Source organism: Mastacembelus armatus, chromosome 1, assembly GCF_900324485.2.
Source record: "Mastacembelus armatus chromosome 1, fMasArm1.2, whole genome shotgun sequence".
NCBI classification, from domain to species: Eukaryota; Metazoa; Chordata; class Actinopteri; order Synbranchiformes; family Mastacembelidae; genus Mastacembelus; species Mastacembelus armatus.
Window position 1 is genome coordinate 6094760 of NC_046633.1, and position 13772 is coordinate 6108531.

At 39.8% G+C, this 13772-nt stretch overlaps 1 protein-coding gene across 4 annotated transcripts; it reads left to right on the plus strand.

Moving 5' to 3' along the window:
- The first annotated feature begins 521 nt into the window (after window positions 1-521).
- Window positions 522-13732, plus strand: sh3d19 (SH3 domain containing 19). 4 transcript variants are annotated; one of them, XM_026304134.2, is made up of 21 exons: window positions 522-723; window positions 5562-5601; window positions 6730-6770; window positions 6918-6948; window positions 7032-7155; window positions 7626-7827; window positions 7913-8950; window positions 9280-9393; window positions 9568-9680; window positions 9780-9820; window positions 9921-10125; window positions 10225-10293; window positions 10424-10549; window positions 10661-10712; window positions 10877-11007; window positions 11123-11181; window positions 11276-11505; window positions 12093-12127; window positions 12308-12494; window positions 13025-13128; window positions 13215-13732. In XM_026304134.2, the coding sequence occupies exons 1-21, from the start codon at window positions 648-650 to the stop codon at window positions 13323-13325; spliced, it is 3129 nt and encodes a 1042-aa protein (XP_026159919.1). In that variant the 5' UTR covers window positions 522-647; the 3' UTR covers window positions 13326-13732. The 4 variants fall into 4 exon arrangements, with proteins under 4 accessions (XP_026159919.1, XP_026159921.1, XP_026159918.1 ...); XM_026304136.2 differs by having other exon boundaries at window positions 7647-7827; window positions 13022-13128; XM_026304133.2 differs by having other exon boundaries at window positions 523-723; window positions 13022-13128.
- Window positions 13733-13772: the final 40 nt, after the last annotated feature.

Sequence of the window (13772 nt, forward strand, 5' to 3'; positions counted from 1 at the left end):
TTTGCCCAGTCAAATTCAAAAACGGGTTTAGGCTTACTTCAGCTGGATAGTGAATTGTTTGTGTGAATCAATACTAAGTTAAAGTTCATAAAGAGATATTAATAAGTGTTTAAAAGGCATCGGGCTAAAGTTCATGGCACCACATTAAACCCCAGATCTGACACAACAAAGCTTTTACTGTGAAAATCCCTAGTCACGTCCGTTTAAGGATTTTTGTTTGAAGAAAGAGAAGACAAAAATCAAGATGGGTATATCAACCTCAAAAATCAACTCTCCTCATTCAAAGCTTTGAATCTATATGGGCTCCGGGTAAACAAAAGACAAAAAGGTGTTTTTCTTTTTTTGCTTTCCGTATTTTAATGTGAAAATTAGAAAGTGTAGTCGTTCTGACAGAACGGAAGCTTCATATTATCGGTGGGATAATTGAGCACATTTCCAAACAAAGGTTTCTGCCTCCTGGGGTCTGTCAGCGGCAACACCTCTCTCCTCCTCTGCGGGACAGGGCGCGCTGCTGTGCGCTGGACAGGCTCAACCCTCTAATGACCAGGACACCAACTGATGTTTTATCGACCACACCACTCAAAAGCTTATAGCTCACTTCAACATTATCATTATTATTTACATTTCTTCATTGATTTTAAATCCCGATGGCTGAAGCCCGGAGGGCAGAGGAGGAAGGCAGTGATCTCTTGAGGGACGCGCGGAACAGAAGCCAGGCAACAGGTATGTGTGGGAATGTGAAGCACTTAACGGGTTTCATACTCAGCTCAGATGATTATCTGTTGTTTAAGTGGAGCATTGCAATAATGGATTATAAGTGGCCAGAGTTTGTTTTGTGAATGACAGTGAATTGTTAGTTATCAGTGGTTTTGTATTTGTAACCCATTAACTCAAAATCAGGCGTATTTTACATCACTGCTAAACATTAACAGTCTGTGCTGTTCTGCTACAGTAAACTGGATGTCAGTCAGTGTGTAATCTACCATATACCATGTAACAACAAGAGGTGTAGGAAAATAAAAATACCAACAGATGGACATTTTGGTTCAAAGTGTTTATGCTGCCACAGCAGCACACTTCAGAAATATTAGATTTATCTTTTAGCAGGGGCACATTTATCAGTTTGATTTCAATTATCCATCTTGTTAAATATCTTTAGGTGAGCATAGACAACATGGGCACATTCGAATAAGTTTTGCTGTGTGTGTGTATTTAAACTTGATACTGTGGATACAGGCTCCAACACATCCCTATGACCCTAAATAGGAATAAGCGGGTATAAATAATGGATGGATGGATACTGCTGGTACTCCTTCAGCTGCACCGACACACAAAGCTTTAGATCACACAATAAATCTTACTAGCCCGAAGACATTACACCCACTAGCATTTTTTAATTGCAACAGGGAAACCTGAAAACCTGTCTGTCACCTTATTTACCATTTTAGTTAACCACCTACTTGGTACAGAAATGTTGACCCACACACCTCATATCAACGTGCATCATTTGTTACTGGAAACTCTTTTGTTCCTTTTGTTTGTTAACCTGCTTAGAGATTTGTTATGTCAGTAATAACCATGTGATCCAATGAGGAAACATTAATGTTTCACATATAAGCACAAAAGCTGTCTGAACATCTAACATATAATTTCACTTTATTATGGCTCACAGGACATTTTCTCATCAGTATTACACAGTTGTCTTTGTTCCTTATTTGTCAAGTGGTGTGAACTTACTTAATTCGAGAACTGCCATGTGCCCTGCCCTGCCCAGCTATCTGCAGCCAGTGTTTTAGCTCAGACTACCCCACCCACTCCCCCCGCCCCACCCTGACTCCCAAACACACACCCGACACCACCAGTTGTCCAAATAGGAATTCCTGTCAGTCCCTCTGTGCAGACAAGCTGCTGTGTCATGAACAAACTGTTGCCTGTACTTGCCCATAAAGTTCTTCACCTTTTCAAAATAATGTTACAATATGATACATTCATAAGCAGTTTGCATTGATCTAGACCGTCACAGATCCCCTTCAGATACTATTTCACATAGTTTCCACTGTGAATAACTCGTCTGCACTGACACAGTCTAATCATCTCTGACTAAAGGTCCGCACCAACTGCTGACATGCTGTTATTCACAAATGACACTATAATCTGTCAGCCTCACTCTGTCCTGTTTTTTGTAAGTGAGCCAAGATCTATTTTGACCAGTCCTCTAATAACAACAATGACTTTTCTGGATTTTAACACAAGTGATGCTTAGCTGTTTACGTTTACGTCCGATCATTCATTTTTCTCAGCATGATCAAGTTATTATGATAAACACAACACATAGACGTGCACAGTTTAGTCAGCAAACCTGGCCCTGCATGTTGTAAAGTGCCATCACCAGCCTTCATGTGATTCTGCCTGGGATCTGCTTCTTAACTAGTATGAAATTCGATTGTTTTTCTGTCTTTCCCTTTGTTGCCATCCGTTTGAGCAGCTGCTCTGCGACGGCTGCAGCTGAGTAATGTCAGCATGTGTTCAAGAGAGTGCAGCTTTCCTGCTGACCTACGCAGCTTTCTCGTGTGTTTGTGGTGTCTTTTCAGGCTTCACTGGTCTACAAATACTACAGGACACAGTATATACTTATTTTACATAGTAAATGATATTTAGGAGGCAGCACAGCATTGTGGTGGTTAGCCTCACAGCAAGAAGGTTCTGTTTTGTTGAACCCTGTTCCACCATGAACCTGTGTGGAGTTTTACATGTTCTCCCTGTGTCTGTGTTGGTTTTTCCCCAGCTACTTCAGCACCCTCCTGCAGTCCCAAGACACACAGATTAGGGTTAAGGCTCATTGGACACTGTAAATTGCCTGTATGATAAACTTGTGATCTGTCTTGGCAGTACCTCGTCTCTGACTCAATGTCAGCTGGGATTGGCTCCAGCCTCCCCACGACCCTGGATGTTCCAGGATAAGTGGCGTAATGGAGTAATGGATGAATTGATGATGGATTTAGGAGGCTTGTCTAATTTGCATAGAAAACTATATGCCATGAGACTAAATAAAAAAAATTCATCATCTAATTTGCATATTGCGAGTGTCCAGTAATGTTTGATGCATATAGTACATGAAGATTACTCCAGGGGTGGAGTTACATATGGTGAATACACTGACCTGTCTGAAACTGTCTCAAACTAGCCTATATTCACTGAAAAAAAAAAAACTGACATAATTTGTATCATCACAGCCAATATTAGGATCAAATCCAAGACTGTTGATTTTGAATCTAGATACCCGATACTTCTCCTTGGTACTGTTGTACATGTTTCCTCTTATAACTGTGTTCACAATATACAACCTTTTGTTGCTGTGCCGTCCAGTTCATACTCTTTAAAAATCTATTTGAGATATTAATGCAATCTATTCCACAGCACGAAGAACCTGAAGGGCTTGTTATTGGTTCAGAGGCCCAGAGAGAGAAACTATGGCTGCAAAGTGTCTTTCACTCGGTTTTAGCTCAGCGAATAAGTGAGAGATCTGACATCTGGAATATCATATTTTTACCATCAGAAATGTTTTATCACAAGTAAATCCTCACTCAGTCAGAAAGCTGTCCACACTTGTATAACTGGTATTTAGCATTTTTGTCTGCCCTCAGAAAAAGCAAAGAGCTTAAACTTAAAGTCTGTGTATTGATTTGGAACATTTTAAACCACTGTCTGGTCATATATTAGACAACATATATGAAATGCGTTTCATAAATGAATCAGGTGTACTGGTTGCCTTTTAACTACTTCATGTTGATGAATTAAAAACCATAAGCAGGAGTTTTTAAGTCTGAACCTTCATATTTTAGGAGTTTTTGTTATTATCTATCTTTGTACTACAAAGTTTATTCCTTTAAAGATTTCATCATATTGATTGTATGCAATACTCTCCTCTGGTTCATTGTTGTTATTTTGTACTCTTGTAGCATTTCTATCAGTCGTACTCTGAGTGACCCTTACCTGTACAAAAGAATTTATATCTACATTTTTTGATTACTTTTGTTTTTAGGCAAACAAAATAGGCACAACAAAGCTAAAAACCTGTTGTGTTTAATTGTTAAAATACTTTCAGACTCATGGCAGCTACAGATGGCACAGAGTGATGTGATTATACCTGTGGCATTTTGTTGGAAAAAGACAGCGGAAGCGCTGTGTCACTTCCTGAGTGACTGCATTCCAGTTCATCAGATTGGTCGAGTAAACACAGGAGAGTTGACATATAATAGAGTCCTCCCTCTTTCTTTGTAGTCTGTGGAGGTATGACTGCTACCTTCAGGTTTTTTGTCACGCTCTGATACTCACTCGGTGGACCAGGCACAGGGATCTTAATATAAAAATCCAGCTGATCCTCAACACACAGTATGTAACTCATCATCAGGTAGGGGCATCAGTGTATGCTATCACCAAACAGACTAAGTGTTTTCAGGGTTACAGCACATTATTTTCTCAAGGGAGAGTAAAGACTATCAAACCACTGTGTCCTCATGTTATGTATGCCAGGCTGCACAGGCACAAGGAAGTGGTTATAGTTTAAAATCAGCACAGCTTAAATTTTTTGCTAAAAACATCATTGTCATTAGGTGAAAGTACAGAAGCTCCTGTGTCACATGTTGAAGCAGCTGTGCTGACAGACAACAGGTAACAGGTGTGACAGGTGGATTTGACTTGTTCAGGGCAGAAGCATTAACTAAGCTGACTTCGACACTTCCTGCTTTTTTAATTTCTTCCAAAAAAAAAAAACAAAACAAAAAAAAAAAAACTCAACAAAACAAGTTACTTCTGATTTTGATTGGTTGTTCGACCGATTCTGCTCTTTTACCTGTGGTGTGAAATCTGCTTTTTACCATTTGCAAATCCAGGTAGTTGAGGGAATAATAAGCTAAGTGTATTGCATGTATCCTAATCCATAACGTTTGTTGTTTAAATACTAACTTTCCTTTCTATTGTTTGGGAGTTTTTTACAAACAGGATTAGTTCAGTTATACTGCTGAATGCTCTGTTGCTTTGTGGTGATAATTTGTTTCATTCATCAGTCGTTGAGACATAATTGCTTCCTTGTACATTCTGATTTGGAAGCAGCAAAAATATTTACCTTTGTCTAACTGGTTGTTCTGGATGTAGTTTCTGACCCAGTTAATGAGGGGAGGTTCTTGTTTTTCTTGTACATACAGTCTTGTCTGGAAGTAGTAGGTAGTGTTTTAAATGAAACTGTGACTTAGAGTGAGACTTTTAAAAGATGGACTGACAATTCATTTCTCTTACAAACAAGTTGAATTCATAAACAAGTGCATTATGGGCCACAGTGATTGTTGTTCATCAGATGTCACATGGGCTCAGTTAACATTCAGACCTTCAGCTTTAATTATAGGATTTATGTCTCATGAACACCATCAGTTTAAACATAATGTGGGCATTGTTGCAAATCAATTACCAGGACTGTTTTATAATAATTTTTACATAAACAGTTGTGAAGTGCCAGCATGTTACCTTTGCTGCTACGTGTCGTTTACATCTGTTTTCTTCTGCAGATCATCCTGAAAGACCCAAGCCAGAACATTTGCATTCCAGGTATGTAGTTCTTAGTTTTATGCACCTAGTACCGGAAGCTGTAGATCCAGTAGCAGTTGTTCAGCTCCACCAACTAGTATTGATTTCTAGGAAATGGGACACTATCCCTTTAACCGTCAGCTCTGCTGATAAGGTTGTGGTGAGTTTGTGAATGGAGCAAACAATACACTGGTCTATAGCGAAGGCTGACATGGGGATGAATACCACATGCTGCTTTTATAGTTGATGTTTAGAGATATTAACCATAGCCTCCTAACTGACCTCTGTAGATGTCAGAAAGATCAGGACAATCATTTAAAACCACAGTTTACAAAATAAGATGCTTTGGTCTTATGTTACTTGTGTTAACAGCCTAAATGATCAATTAAATTTACCATGTGGCAGCACAATGAGGAAAAAAGTGGTCTTTTTCCCAAAGAATTTACATCACCCTCCTGCAGCCAGGCTTTAATGAACAGGGTGCATGTTTACGTTAATGAGGAGCCGGCCTCATTACTAAAAAAGTGTGGACTCTGAGATGATGATGTGTGGAACAGTAGTTGTTTTAATGATGGTCACGTGTGCTGTGTTAACCTGAAAATGTAGTGCGTACTCTAGATGTTAATATTCGTACATAGTACCTAAAAGTCTGCACCTTTTGCAATTCTGGAAGAATGTTCTGTGATATAAACCTGTGGTAATACTTCAGTATTGCCTGCCTAAAGCCTTCTTGTCATGTCCTTATTTTTCCCTTTTATTTTTGTAGCTTTGAGCTCCTTCCACATACTTTAAGCTAATTCAAGCCATTTCTACCAGTTCTCTTGTTTTTAATTTTTTTTTTTTTAAATTTTAAGTAAGTTAAGTAATTTTGTTTTAAATTACGTAACTTGGGGTAAAACCATAAATGATCTGCATAGACACTATATGCTTTATGGTACTGCCCAGGTGCAAGTAAAGAGATTTATTTTGAACAGCTGAATCAGCACAAAGGTATGAAGCTGCTCTGTCTGTGTGTGTGTGTGTGTGTGTGTGTGTGTGTGTGTGCGTGTGTGTGTGCGCGCGCGCACACACGTGCGTGTGTGCGTGTGCGTGTGTGTGTGTCCCACACCTTCATGATAAGTGAGATTCCTGCTGTGACTTCTTTTTCAGCCCAGGACCTCTGTCTTCTATACGAGCTGCTATCAAACGAAGTAAGTCAGAATATTAGTTAATTAGAACTCTTTCATATAAAGAATGGTTTGACAAAATATCAGCAGCACAATTATGTTACCTATTAGAAATGCATAAATTGCTCTGCAAGTTTATATTGTTTTTTTTTTTTTTTGTCCTTCCCTCAGCAAGAACAAACTGTCAGGGTGACTACAGAAGGTAATGTAAAATCAGTCGTATGTTGATGCACAAAAAGCAATGCATTTCCTTTGTCTTTGGTGTCATTATACTTCATCTTCCAGGCGACCAGAGATCACCATTGTCTCAGCAGAACCTCTGGCCAACAATAGCTGGTTCTCAGGGGCATCGGTCGTTTTCCATCCTCCTCAGTCCAGCTGGTCTGCAGGCATCCAACCTGTCTCCCAGGTGGGCTTCATCTGATCTGACAGAGTTTGAGTTTCATTTCATTTCATTTTTCAGTTTAGAATGGTTTCTTCGTATAGGAGGTGTTTATGGATCTGTGCTGGCCCAGAATATTTCTTCCTAAATAAAAACAAAAAAATACAAACTCCTTAAAATATTTGACCAGACAGTACATAGAAACGTTTTTATAGTTTTCTTGGATTAAAAGTAGTCACATTTAAAACACAATTAGTGTTATAAGATGATATAATTTACTCACTATGTGTAAGGATTTACCCTAATTGTGGAGTGTAACTCCCCCAACTTATGACAGCTTCCAAATTCTTCAAATACTGAGGACATCACCTCAGTGACCTTAGTAGTAGTGACTAAATCATATTTGTGTAAATATAGTGCATTTAAATCCCCTAACACACTGGTATATTTAATGTGTGTGCATGTAAGCGTGAACACCTCTCTTTTTCATGACTCAGCTCCCACCATCCTATGACCAGGTGATTCAAGAGAAAACCCAGGAAGAGGATATTGTCAAGCCCATTGCAGCCCCTCGCCAGACCACCTGCACCACCACAAGTGCCACACAGACAGACTCTGTGAGGAAAGACTCCACCACTGCTGTCCCACAGTGCATTGCCGCTCCTCGGTCAGCTGAGACAAGATCTGCTGGTAAAACCTGTAAGAATCCTTCTTGGTGCTGTGTGAATATGACAGTTTGCCTGTGTCAGCTTTGCCCATGAAGATTGTTTACGTTTGATTCCAGCTAAAAAGCCGCAGAAACCACCACGGCCATCACCACCGAAACCAGTGGACAGAGAACAGGTCGCTGCCATTGTTGGACCCACTGACAGGAAGATTGGAACAAATACTACATTATCCATAAATCCTGTGAGCCAAAGTTACTCTAAGTCAGACAGTCCAAAGCAAGCAGATTCCAATCACACGTGCACCAGATCTGTTACTGTACACTGGTATATTCCTACAAAACAGCTCTCTGATTCTGTTGCTCCAGCTGAAACTGTTCCCACTTCTGACTCAGAACCCAGTCAACGCCCTATTCCACTTCCTCGTACGAAATCCCGAAAGCAGGAAAAGCAGGACGTCCAAGATCAGACTTTGGTTAGGCTCAGTGAAAATTGTGACAATATTCATACTGATCCACAGGAGGTCAAGTCCAATAAGTATTTAAAGGAGTTGTTGGACGCCTTTAGTGTAGAAAACGAGTGTGCGGATAACTGTCTCATCACTAACCAATCACACGAGACCCCTCAAGGTGGAGATGCTTTTGGCGAGATGAACATCAGTGAGAGTCAACGTAATATCCGGGCGAAGATCCAAGCCTTTGAGAGCCAGTCATGCAACGGGGAAGAAAATGGAGCTGAACCAGCTAAACCAGACTTTCAACCCAGGAGGCCGAGCATCAAACCTCCTGTGGCTGCTAAACCTTCTGTAGCATTTAAACCTCAGTTTAACCACAATGTAGATGACAGTCAGAATATATCAACCATAAATGGAGCCCAAAACTCTACACCAGCCCCCAGACCTCAGCCCACTCAGAGGTCTGTGGGGCTGCCTATAAAAGAGGAGCTAGAGAGTTTACACATCAAAGCAGCCATGCAAAACAGATCCAGGGCTCCTGTACTGACCAGAGCCAACAGTGTGTATGAAGCGGACACCTCACTGGTTCCTCCTATACCTCCAGCGAGGCCTTATATGGAACCACTGAGACCCAGTCTTAATATAAACAACCACAACTCAGCCTCCATATTCAGCAGGAATGAAAATGTGACCGCAGCATCAAGTGAGTAGCGTTTTCTTTGTATACTGTGTAAGACAAAATGAACTGCTCTATAGGAACACACTTATTTTTACTATGTGAGTAGATTGATTTTCAGAATAAAGGCCTGTATCAATCAGAAATGTCAAAAAAGAAGCATGATTTTTTTTTTTTTTTCATTTTTTAAGTTCATGAAATAAAAATGATAATTGAAAAAAGGCTTGGTTATAATGTATGTTTGCTGCAGGGTTTTTAATACTAGTTTTCCTTCCACTTTAAAAAAACATAAAATGTGCCTCACTACATCCAAGTTTGCGTTCAACTACAAACACATAAAGTGTCTCCTTCTACAGATCACTTGCCAGTCAATCTACAACACAGTGTGGACAGTAATGGAGGCTCTTTCAACAGACCAAATATTACAAGGAGACCAACTACCATCAGGGTCCCCAGCAAAACTGTTTCACGTGAGTGCAGAAAACCTGACATGATTGTTGACCTGTTGTCAAACTACACTGAAATTAAATTGTGATATTTAATGCCTGCATGTTCTATTGACCTGCTTACATTTCTATGTATGTAATTTAACAATGGAGCATTTGTTTTCAGTATGCTATTTGTAAAGACAAATCTCTTCTCAGTCTCTGATGAAATTCAGGACAGTCCTCCACCCCTCCCTGCTCAGAAGCCTATAGGTTCCTTCAACAACTCAGTGAACTACATACAGAGCCCACCGCAAGTCCTTCCTGTCAAAGTAAACCTTCAACTGTTGCTGCTGAGCTAGAGTTAACTTTGACTGAATGCTATGTGTTGTAGCCTGGTTTTGCTAATTAAAATATTAAATCTTCTGCAGGAGCCTTTCCAGTTTGGCTCACAGCCGTCACTACCACCTCGGTAAGTGAGGGGGCAAAATCTTCATAAGCAAAGTTTAAAATGTTTGTACATTTTCCAAAGATTCTAATCTGCTCAATTTAATGATGGTGTTAAACTGCAGGAGGCCCAGTACTACCAAACCCCTCCCACCTCATGCACCTCAATACATGCCAGGCCCAGGAAGACCTCCTATACCCAGTCTTCAGGCTGCAGGTCGATCAGTATCTGAGCCTTTTCCTAAGCCCCATCCACAGACGCCCCACACTCAAGAACCTGTGTTGCCTCCAAGACCCAAACCAGGCCAACGTCTCTACAACAAATACATTGTGAGAGAGACCCCACTGCATGCCTGGTGCTTTTATTATTCTTCAAATGCCACTTGATGATAATCTATTTCAATTTTGCTTTTTTTCTTTCTCCACCAGCTTGAACGTCCCCATGGAATTGCAGCCTATGACTACAATGGGAGCAATACAGGAGAGCTGTCATTTGAGGTACACAGTGCTTCTATGTTAAAGTGCCATACTTACATACTTACATACATTACAATACATTTTCTGTTCCCAGTTCCAGGGTCTGTCTTGACCAACTGGATCTAATATGTTTTCTTTGCCTTGTCAATAGAAAAATGAAGTGCTTCTGCTGCTAGGGGAGATTGATCGCGATACGTTTGAGTGTCAGGTTGGAGAAGCCAGAGGTAGAGTCAACAGGTCTCACATGAAGATCATAACTCCTCTGGACCCACCGCAGGTAACTCATCTTTCTTTAATTACTAGATTCATGTCATTAATATGTCACTTGTCCTTTGTACCCAGTGGGCTCTGACACATTAACCTTTAAGTCTTTGTTTTCACTCTACAGGATGATGGTCTAACTGGGCAAAGAGTGCAGGCCATACATGACTTCGTCCCAGGTCACATGTCACACATAGCTGCTAGTAGTGACTGAGATGTAAACACAATATATATATCAAAAGAATATTTTTAAGATTTTAGGAAATACTCAGATAAGGAGAAAGAATTATTTTCTGATTGTGCATTAAGAATGAAGAATAAACAGTTTGTTTTGTTCATAAAGGGGGTCCAGGAGAGTTGGGTCTGAGATTAGGAGACACTGTGACCATGGTGGAGCAGGTGGACAGTGAATGGTACAGAGGCACTTGTAGAGGATCCACTGGTTTTTTTCCCATAAATCATGTTAAAGTCCTGGTAAGTATCAAACATTGTATTCTTGTGTTGATCACCTGTTTGGTTGAAATAATACCTGTACTGTATTTTTAAAAAAAAAAAAAAAAAAGGTTTCCATTTTCAATTTTCTATTTAGTCAAATTCACCAAAAATGCTCCCTGAAAGGAAACCACAACCAGCACCTGCAGCAATCAGGTACAATTTTTACATTATGAAAATCTTTTTAGTGGCCTTTTAAAATTCAGCCTGCACTTTCCTAATGTGAGAAATGATGTTGTGTCCCATGAAGTGGTCCGCGGTGTGTGGCAAGATTTAACTTTGAGGGGCAGAGCAGTGATGAGCTGTCGTTCTCTGAGGGGAGTGTGATTGAGCTGAAGGAGCACATGGGACAGGATTGGGCTTGGGGACAGATCGGCGCCTCAGCTGGAATATTCCCTCTTAACTATGTGGACATCATTGAGGATATACCTCCACCTCCAAGTCAGCAGCAGAAGCAGCCCACCAGGATCGCTCTGCCTGGTACGATTTGTCCGTTTATTCTTTTCATTTTCTGCTGATCTGGTCACCAAGAACAAGTGATCTGAATTGTACTTACTTACACAACATCAACATGTTATCCTTTTGATATATTAAACTCAAACAACAGAGTGGTGGTGTCTCAGTGAAGAGCCTTTATCCATCCTTTTACGTGGCATTTCCCTCTATGGCATGCCAGGAATTTGTGCTCCTGTTTGTGTTTCATTAAATAGGTGTTTACAAAAGGTCTGAGCAGTGAACTTGAATCCTCAACATTTTATTAAGCTTTTGTTTATCAGTACCAGATTTCTTAAAAAAAAAAAGAAGAAAATTACATGCATGTAAACAAAATGATGCCGCTCCCCACAATCTATTAAAATATATCTTAGTGGAAAAAAATGTTGGATCTTTAATTTATTATTTTAGCTAATCCAAAAGTAACCTAATTTTACTGAGGCTAAAACTACTGCAACCAGACAAACATTTATTTTTTATTAAATATTGAAGTATGTAATTTCTGCACTGGCTGCTAAAAGAAAAGGCCTTCATGTTATATGCATTTCCCCATTAATAACCTTTTGTCCCCACAGGCATGGTTGCTTCGCCGGCTGCCAAATCTGCTCAGGTAATCAACATTTACAGTATATCAGTTATAACATTAGTAAGGGTCATTGTTGGTTATTCATCAAATGTCTGTAAATGTCTGTTAAAGTTGTATAAGGCGCAGATGTACTGATGATCACTTGCTGACTGTTTTAACATTTTATGACTCATCAGTCACTGCCTGGTCCTTCTCACTCTGTAGGCATCTCAGTCGTCTGTTAACTGGGTGGTGGCTCAATACAACTATGTCGGGAAGTCAGACGATGAACTGTCTTTCCGAAAAGGCGACTGCATCCTTATCACCCAGCACATTGATGGTGACTGGAGCTGTGGCAGGCTCAATGGAAAAGAAGGCATGTTCCCCAGGGCTTTTGTTGAGAACACCACAGGTATGAAAATGTCGTCATGGTGCCTTGACAAAATTATTACCCTCCACACAGTGGACCAAGCCCTAGATTGTTTGTAACTTCCAGTAATTCTAGTCTGTTACCGTCTGAATTGATGATTAAGTGATAATGAAGACAGGTATTTAGTATCTGGGGTGCAGTGTCAAAGTTAGGCAGGTAATGAAAAATAATGAAAAATGTATAAGACTCTATTACACACTTAATATTTCACAGTGATGCAATATTGGCATCATGGCCAGTACCAACTATTTACATGTATTAATCTGTCAATTACTTTGACAATAAATAATTTGGCCAGCAAAAGTAACAAAAATGTCCTAAAGCCCAGGGTGACAATAACTTACTGCATGTCTGATCTACAACAGACCAAAGCTCAAAGATTTTTAGTTTACATGAAAAAGAACTGGTATATTTTCACAATTGAGGAGCTGCAGCTAGATATTCAAAATTTTTACAAGACCAACTTATTCCATATTCATTAATTCACGATTGTATACTTCCTTCCTCAGCAGGCCTGCAGTCATCTAATACCCAGCAGTATGAAGCTGTTAGCAGTGGCAGAGCAAGGGCTCTGTATAACTTCACATCAAATTGCGATGAAGAGCTCTCTCTACAGGTACAATTTTTTTTCTTCAAAGCTTTCTTTTCTTCAAAGCAACTTCAATGCTAAGCTCTGCAACCTGTTGTTTCTTCCCGTCACAGGCTGGGGACATTATAACCAATTTGGAGTCCATTGATGAGGAGTGGTACCTGGGTGATTCACGGGGCAAACGTGCCCTAGTTCCTAAAAACTACGTGCAAGTACTGGGCTAGTGGTCTGAGGCAAAAAAGGACAGTGAAGTCTGCTTTTAACTGGAATCCAATATTTTATCTCCAAACAGTGCTATATATTCCCCCATCTACAGCATTAACTTAAAATGAAGTGTTTATTCTAATTTACCATAGTATAAAGAAATAAATCTGACTATGCAATGTAAATACACTGGACCTTTCATTTTCATGATTACGGCTTTTTTTTGGTTTATTTTTTTATTACATGACTATACTGCTAGATTCTGGTGACCAATTCAAACGTCAAAGTGAGAATCGGTTTTCTTTCCTGTTGACCACCTCTAAAGAAGAACTGCTAACATTATAAACATGGGACTAAGCATTTGACAAAACATGGTGACAACTTGGTCTGTTGTTCTTGGTCTTAAACTGAACAAAGGCTTTTTGCATAAGCTGTTGGAATTCATTTTAAGTTACTAACTGCATCCA

Coding starts and splice junctions, on each gene's coding strand:
- sh3d19 (XM_026304133.2), top strand. CDS start 648: ATGGCTGAAGCCCGGAGGGCAGAGGAGGAAGGCAGTGATCTCTTGAGG. Junction 5,602..6,729: donor CCAGAACATTTGCATTCCAG/GTATGTAGTTCT, acceptor CTTCTTTTTCAG/CCCAGGACCTCTGTCTTCTA. Junction 9,821..9,920: donor CAGCCGTCACTACCACCTCG/GTAAGTGAGGGG, acceptor GTTAAACTGCAG/GAGGCCCAGTACTACCAAAC.